This window comes from Aptenodytes forsteri, unplaced genomic scaffold (assembly GCF_000699145.1).
Source record: "Aptenodytes forsteri isolate BGI_AS27 unplaced genomic scaffold, ASM69914v1 Scaffold73, whole genome shotgun sequence".
In the NCBI taxonomy this organism is placed as follows: Eukaryota; Metazoa; Chordata; class Aves; order Sphenisciformes; family Spheniscidae; genus Aptenodytes; species Aptenodytes forsteri.
The window spans coordinates 3,178,757-3,186,783 of record NW_008796215.1 but is presented as its reverse complement, the minus strand read 5'-3'; the positions used below and the strand labels follow the sequence as shown (position 1 = coordinate 3,186,783).

The window sequence follows — 8,027 nt, the reverse complement described above, 5'->3', positions numbered from 1 at the left end:
CCGCCTCCCGCCCCTGTGGGCGCTGCCCCATCCGAGCTGAGGGGCTGTGTTTACCCTGGGGTTTTGGAGCCTTCCCGAGGGGGGTAAAGGGGGACGGGATCCTGCAGGCCTTTCCCTCCCGCCGCCAGCTTTGCTTCTGCTTTGTCAGTAACGCGAGGTAGTGCCGCCTCTCTTGGCGTAGGCCACCGGTCTGGCACCCCGGAGCCTGTGGCGGAGCTGAGGGCGCCAGCGCCGGTGTGGAGAGGGGGTTTGGCCCTCTCTGCTGGGGCAGAGCGGCTGCTCGGCCGCACTGGGGTCAGAGGTAGCGGCCGTCACCTCATCCCCCCCTCTTCCTCCCCACTAAACCTCGTTTTGTCGGGGAGTAGCAGAAAGACGCTCCTCAGTTTTGTATTTCTAAGTGGCGCCGTTTAAATCCCTCTCTGTGACGGGCCAGGAGACCGCCTCAGTTTAGCTTCGGTTGCCCTGAGATTTTTGTTGTTATCGTGGAGCGATTTGTAACTGATTTGTTTAATCCGTTTCCAGCATGTAGGAAAAATGTTCACAATAAAAAAAAAACCAAACTAAGTGGCGCCGTTTAAATCCCTCTCTGTGACGGGCCAGGAGACCGCCTCAGTTTAGCTTCGGTTGCCCTGAGATTTTTGTTGTTATCGTGGAGCGATTTGTAACTGATTTGTTTAATCCGTTTCCAGCATGTAGGAAAAATGTTCACAATAAAAAAAAAAACAACCAACCAACCACAACACTACAAACTGATCCCATGAATTTTGCTGTGGAAAATACAATTTTTTTTTTCCTTCGTTTTCTGCTTTTCTTCTTGGACCATGGTTTTTAGCACTGGGGAGGTTTCACTGGGGAGATTTCAGCTGGAGTAATGCGTCCAGCTTTGCAGGTAATGTTCAAAAAAGAGGAACGTAAATGAGCGGAGGAGCCCTTAGTGGAGGGAAAAAGTTACTGACACAGGTATGTGCTTCCATCCTGTATTTTCATCCTGTAGACAGTTGTCTTGCTTTTCTTTTGGCTTATTTTTAATGGTATTATTTTAAAATAATGACAATCTATCTTAAAGCAGTTACAAAGTGACAAAATAAGCTTTTTCTAAAAATGATTGCAAACTTCCACACACACCCCTAAGTCACCTACCACCCGCAGAAAGGAGGAGGAAATAAAATCCTAATGCACTGTGAAGGATTTCAGATTTTGAGACATGCGTGGCAGCAGTTACATTGTCTCAGTTAAAGTTTGCTATTTATGAGGATTCCTTCTGTCCTGGTTCTGCCTTTAAGTCAGGAGGCTTATATTGTAATTTGTAAGAGTGATTACCCAAATTCATATGTTGATACACTCAATTACAGTTTAGAAGCATTCAGTGTTTTGGAAACTGGTATTTATGCTTCGGTTCCAACTTATGTATTTGGAAGTCAAAATTGAGATGAGTATCTATGAAAAACTTGGGGGTTTAAGTTTTCTTGCCAGAAGCTGTTATTAACATGGCCATGTTTTTAGTTAGCATTTTTTACTTATGATTTTACAAGAACATAACTCATGTTATTTTCATTTCTAATGCAGGAAATCAACTCCAGAAGATGAAGCCTAATAAAGGAAAGACCTGCACTAGGGAGAGAGACTATGTGTACAAATTCAATGCTGGAAATCAACATTTAGTGCTTACCGTGCCTCTCAAATTCCCTGTGCAAGAGAATATTAGTCATTTGCATGGACGTCTAATGCTTCTGCACAATCTGCCATGCTTTATAGAAAATGGTAAGAATTTATTTCTTAAATTAGTGTCGTATATCCATGTCCACAAGTGTCTCACAACCTGCTTTAAGAAACCACAAGAAGGGTATTTACTAGAACAGTCTTAAAAAAATTGTTTTTAAAACAGCAAAACATTAAATAAAACTACTGTCAGTACTAGCAAGTAAGATGCCCAAGTAAAAGGTTTTCAGAAAAACTTTGTTTCCTAGATGATTACCGATACTTCCACTGACATGTTTTGTTGATGGACCATTCTCTTCTTGTTATAATAGACCTGAAGCAATCTCTTAATAAGTTCATAGAAGAGGAAACTATAAAAGATTATGATAGAGAAGCTGAAATGGCTCTGGAAGCAGTGAAATCAGGAAAAGTAGACATAAACCAGCTGGCAGATACTTGGGCTAAAGCTTATAAAGAGGTAAGATTAAGGCTGAAAAGTTAATATTCAGGACTTGCTTTGTGAGAGTGTGTGCACATGTACAGGCAGAATCACATCTGTGAAGATGCAAAATTACACTGAAATTCACTTTCACTATCAATTCTTACAGTTTTTTCGTTTTATCTGAAAGTGATCATTAAGTCTTTCTATCCTACAAGTTCTCAGTCAGGTTTTTCCTGAGTTTAGTAGAGTCAGAAGATACAAAATTGAGAGGTAAATAGCTAGTGATATTCAAGCAAAAATAGACGTAAGGGTTATAGTGCATTAGAATCAAAGCAAGAGATAGGAAAGTGGTACTCTTATCCTAAATCTCAATAATAGCAATAAAGGCTCCAAAGAGAAAGTGTATAGTTGGGAGATAATTTTCAGCTCATTTTCTGAGTTCATGTGAGTATTTTACATTATTTAGCGATGATGAGGCTTTAGCTGGAGTAATGCGTCCAGTTTTGCATGTGATCTTCAAAATAGAGGAATGCAAAAGAACTGGAGGAGTCCTAGCGAACAGAAAAAAAGAATGACAGAAACTGCAGCATTTGAGGAAAAGTCTATAGGAATTGAATTTGCTTATCATAGAATATAGAAGAATGTTGTGAAAAATTCCAAAACATACATCTGCTATAAAGAGAATTGGAAGCAAATCATCTGCCTTAATGAATGTCAACAAAATGAAATTAGCTTAACCTTTAAGAAGGAAAAATCTGTGTTGGGTGAGCATGGGAATGTGATAAAACGTTGAAAGAGTTTACAGTCTTCCGTGCTAGCGGTTTCTATGAATAGGTTAGCCTGAGCGCAAAGGTTAGGATTAGATCATTTCTAACCTACACTTCAATGATACAATCTTAATTCATCAGCTGGATCTGGTGGGAGTGATTGCGAACATAAGGAGTGTTTCGGTATAAAGAAGCTTGCAAAACTGGCATCTTTGGACCATTCTTTGTTCAATACCAATGGCTTTTCTTAAATCAGTGTTGTTGATCAAATTCTAGTGACATCAGAGATTAGTCATCCTTTCTAGGAAAACATTTTTGTTTGCACAGCTGGTGTTTTGGGCCCTATCTAAAATTCATCTATTGCAAATATTGTTGTAGATATTATTGTTCTTTCCAAGTTAGTGATGGCTGAAAATTGGTAATTCCTCATTGTAGTCAAAACCTTAATGTTTCTACTGTTAGTTGCTTTGAAAGAGAAAGAATATGGGAAGGGAGAAAATGTTAAAGCTAATGCAGAATACAGAAAGCTCAAATTAGGAAAGATAATTCATATATGTCGAAGGTTGTGCCACAGTGTGTGTGCCCAGTTGGTTTTGCTCCACCATTATGAGGGATCCTTATATGTCCTAAAAGGTACCATATGCTTTAAAATCTCTTATAATTTTTAGACAACGTTAGAATATGCAAAACCTGAAGAAACCAGCTGGGATGAAGATTTTGCAGATGTTTATCATGATCTGATACATTCTCCAGCTTCTGAAATGCTGTTAAACCTGGAACACAATTATTTTGTTAGTATCTCAGAATTAATAAGTGAAAGAGATGTGGAACTGAAAAAACTACGGGAAAGGTATTCCTTCTTTTATTTTTTTTTCCCCTCTCGTTAAATAGAGGTGCATGCCACTGGGTGTATACAACTCATAGGACAATGCGTGTCAACTTGTATTTGTCTGTGTAAGCCCTATTTTAGTTTTATGTTTCCCTCTTTAAAGTCATATAAAACTTAGCCTATATTGTTAGGGTCAACTATCTTATATTCTCCTCAGTCACTGAAAATAATGAAAGCTAAGGCCATCAAAGTAACGTAAGGTTTGATTTCCATTGTTCTATCCACGTTACAAGAGGTATAGCAATGTTAAGTGCTTAGGATATCTAGAAAATAAAGTATATGTACGTACCATGTTTTGCCTTTGTTATGATGTAATTTAAATGAAAAATTGGAAGTTCCATGGGGTGAAAAGATGAGCAAAAGACTTGAACCAACTTTAAATCGGAAACTGTTGAGTTTGAAATTTGGGAAAGTCTATGTGGGATCCCGAGTTTCCGAATAAGCTTGAATAGTTGCAGGTGGCTGCTTTGTCCACAAGAGGGAACACGTACAATGCGGAGTTTTCTTTTTCTTTTTGAGACTAAATCGGTTAAGGAAAATGAATGCTCACAAATGTAGATACAGTATAGATACTAAATACTAGGGAAGCTTGTGAGATGCCAGCATATTCTAAGTAGGTATGTTTTAGCATTCTAAGTGGCAATATTCCTCGAGTTGTGTTTGTTTAAGCTCACATTATACAATGCATACCTGTTTATATAGTTTCTTCTAGACTGAATCTTACATATCTCTAATTTGGGAATAAACGTTGCCAATAATGTGTTAGCAAAACTTTTTGCTGCTTATTGACTCTTCTCAAGTATGCATCTAGAAGGGAGAGCACTTAATCCTAAGAGCAGTAATGTTGTAGAGCTCTAGTGTGATATAGCTGTGTGTTGACTCTGGTGGAATTTATCATATCTATTTGTCATAATCAAGAAACTCCATATGTCGGTGGCAGCTGAGACTATCCCAGATGAGTGTAGGTGTTGTTCTGTTCACACGGGAGCTGACTTGCAATCCCCGACCCTCAACTCAGATTTGTTTTGTGGATATTCATTGCTAAATCTGTGCTAGGGTAAATTGATTCCTTGCTGAAGAAAGGGCTGAATGTGAAAGACTAAGTGAAGCCAGGGATTAAGAACACTAAGGAGGGACAAGGTATTGGATGAACTGATGATAGCAGGGCAGCTCTTTAACTCCAGGTCCCCTTGTTGAATGTAGTTTGAGCTGGAAGCTCATCTGGCTATTAAAAATAGGTGTGTTTAGCTTACTTCTGGTGTTTACCTGTCTTCATCATCTGTGGTTGGGGCGGGAGGAAAGCAAGGGACTGAGTAGGTCCATTTCAAAAACTCTTCTAATGGTAAGGATAGTGAAGTGCTGTATTAGAGTATCTGGAGGTAGTCGTGCCTTCTTTTGATAGCTGTGAGGGCAGAATTTAAATGTATGAATACCAATTCCAAAATGAGCAGATGGACAAAGTACTGCATGACGTATCTTTCAGCTATGTGTTCAGTTGTATCTCTGCTTGTGATGAGCATTGACCAGCTGACTGATACAGCTGATCTTTGTATCAGTAACTGTATCAACAGCAATGGGTGTTCTGCCAGTTTTTTGAAAGTGTTGCTTGTTGTAAATCTACGTTTGCTCCTCTTTCAGACAAGGAGCTGAAATGGATAAGGTGATGCAGGAGCTAGGGAAATCACTAACAGACCAAGATGTAAATTCATTAGCGGCTCAGCATTTTGAATCTCAGCAGGTAAACTAAGTTCAGTGAACTAGAATACGTCACGCAAATAATTGTCTTAAAAAGAAAACCCAAAACACTCAAATTAACACTGTCATCTTGTTAGGATTTGGAGAACAAATGGACCAATGAATTAAAACAGTCTACTGCTATCCAGAAGCAGGAATATCAGGAATGGGTGATAAAGCTTCATCAGGACCTAAAGAATCCCAACAACAGCTCAGTCAGGTATTTAATTCCTCTGTGATGCTTGCTTCCATCTGTAATAGTTCAAAGGACTTGCTTTTATATAAACTGTATTTCAGATTAGCCATTTAAATAGGATAATCAAAGCAAATCAAAGGCAAATAAACCACCATAATTAATTTATATTTATTAAATATTTATATTTTTAGGAGTTTCTTCATTGTGTAATGTTATAACCTGTCTGTACCAGAAAGTGGTGTAATGCACTAAACTACAACTTGAGCTGAATGGGGTTTCCTCCTATTTTGCCTTTATTTACAATGTCTGTCTTTTAACACTATTTCACAAGGCTTCCTGTTACCACTTAAGGATGTTCTGCAGAATAATTGTAGCTTAATAAATGGTAACAGTATCACACATTTTGAATGAATAAGCCTCTTTTTTTCTTGGTGGTGTTTGTTTGTTTGTTTTATGTATACATCACTGGACAGCTAAAAAAAAAAAGGAATTTTTTAGTGTGAACACTTGTGGTGAGAGTTGAATGAAAAGCTTTCTGATTGAGGAAATAGCAGGGAAATCAAAATTTGTAACTTGGAGATCCTTATTTTCTATCATTAGTAACCACCACCTTTGCTACTAATAGGAAAATAGAAGGCGTAAAACCTGATGCTTTCTCATGCCTCACGTTAGTAGAAGAGCCTGTCTGAGTAGATTTAGGTGGATGCAGTAAGGAATTTATGGGAAACACAACACCTTTGAACAAAGCAGATGCCAGTGATAAGAGGAGACAGGCATGGATCATAATGCGTGAAATACTTCATCACTCTCTCTTAAGTGTTTCCTTTTGGGATAAGGAAGCCAAGTGTATGGAACGTGAGGGAAGAGGAAGAGGAGGGGAAAGATATTGGAAGATGACGCTATATGTTTAGATTTCTCACTACTTTCCTCGGGATTTTGTTGTCTGTGAATTTATGTTTTGGAAGTTCTTGGGTTAGTCCCAGAATGTCCTAGGACTGCATAGCTCACAAGCAAGCTGGCCTCTTTCTAACCTAGTGACCAGGTAAAACATCACTGCCGTAATGACAGTCTGCTTCAAGCTCTAAGCCCAATCCTAAAATATTTTTCCACAGAATTTTGATGTTAGCTTTGTTGATTATTTCCATAGGCTTTAAAGATAGTGAAATTACAAAGGCTATTCATTCTTATCACTGTGAACATCTTCCCATGTCCTGGCCTTCTACTACTGTAAAATAAGACCAAGGTGAAGTTCGTTAAGAGCTGAAAGCTAGAAGAGATGGACTGCTAGAGGTCCAGAGGCAAGGACTTCTGAGAGAGAGTGAGGATGTTTTGGCTTCATAATCTTGGATGCTTATAACAGATGTGAAGTGATAGTATTTGAATCATTGCACTCACATACCCTAGCAGAAAGTGTGATCTCTCCGCTTGTGTTGAGCCCCGAAAACTATAGGTCCCTCGTGCATTTGAAAATAATGCACAGGAAGTCTACAGTAGGGCAACTAGAAGCTTAAAAAGTGAGAGATAAAAATCCATGTGTGTTACACACATATGTAGACATCAAAGATATATATATACACACACACACGCACATATATATTTTTATGCATCTAGTTGCTTATATGTGTGTGTATTTATATTTATTAACGGTGTATCTCAGTTCTACCTCATCACTAGGCATTTGCAAATTAGTGGAATTGCTTGCAAATTTATAAAACACCTTTGAAGATTAGGCACTTTGAAAACAAAGAGAAACTTTTCATCAATGCAGAAAAAAAATGGAGAGATGTTCATGTTCTTTCATGTAGCAGAAACAGTACTTATATCACTTACAGTTGAATTTAGCAAAAAAATCAAAATAGATATCTGAAATACTTTCTGCTAAGTTTGAACACTGTGGAGCATTTGACTTGGCTTCACAAAACCTCCTATTTTATGTGGGGGGAAAAAAGAAATGTTTTGACTAGTAACTTTATAAATAGGGTTTTAGCTATTATAAATAGGCTGAGAAGAATTAATTTTTTTTTCCTTTTATTCCTATGTTCTTATTATTTTATAACTAGGTATTGTGACTTATTTTTATTTCTCAATCTCAGAATGCTTTACAAATGAGGTAGGTAATGTAAATCTAACAGTGGAGTCTACTCTTCCTGCTGGTATGCACCTGGAATATTGCATGCCAGAAAGGTAAAACCTCAGATGAGTGGAGTTCATTCAAATAAGTTTCGTCTCTTGGTTTCCACAGGCTAGCTGAGAAAACTTTGGATAGCTTTCACAAGATATTGTTGGTCTTGAACAAAAATT

The 8,027-nt window shown here is 38.1% G+C and overlaps 2 protein-coding genes across 4 annotated transcripts in view; one reads left to right on the top strand and one right to left on the bottom strand.

Moving 5' to 3' along the window:
- Positions 1–320, bottom strand: part of RAD51AP1 (RAD51 associated protein 1) — a 9,096-nt gene extending 8,776 nt beyond the window's left edge. The window contains exon 1 of the mRNA XM_009288534.1: positions 316–320. Within this exon, the coding sequence (XP_009286809.1) occupies positions 316–320 (5 nt within the window). The remainder of the gene's footprint in view (positions 1–315) is intronic.
- A 398-nt stretch (positions 321–718) lies between these two features.
- Positions 719–8,027, top strand: part of CUNH12orf4 (chromosome unknown C12orf4 homolog) — a 31,150-nt gene continuing 23,841 nt past the window's right edge. For 2 of the 3 annotated variants that reach the window (XM_009288512.2, XM_009288511.2), the window contains exons 1-6: positions 719–960; positions 1,567–1,761; positions 2,031–2,176; positions 3,576–3,757; positions 5,435–5,534; positions 5,629–5,750. In XM_009288512.2, coding sequence (XP_009286787.1) covers positions 1,584–1,761; positions 2,031–2,176; positions 3,576–3,757; positions 5,435–5,534; positions 5,629–5,750 — 728 coding nt within the window. In that variant the 5' untranslated portion in view covers positions 719–960; positions 1,567–1,583. Of the gene's footprint in view, positions 961–1,566; positions 1,762–2,030; positions 2,177–3,575; positions 3,758–5,434; positions 5,535–5,628; positions 5,751–8,027 lie in introns of those variants that run through there. The other variant, XM_009288513.1, reaches the window with a different exon arrangement.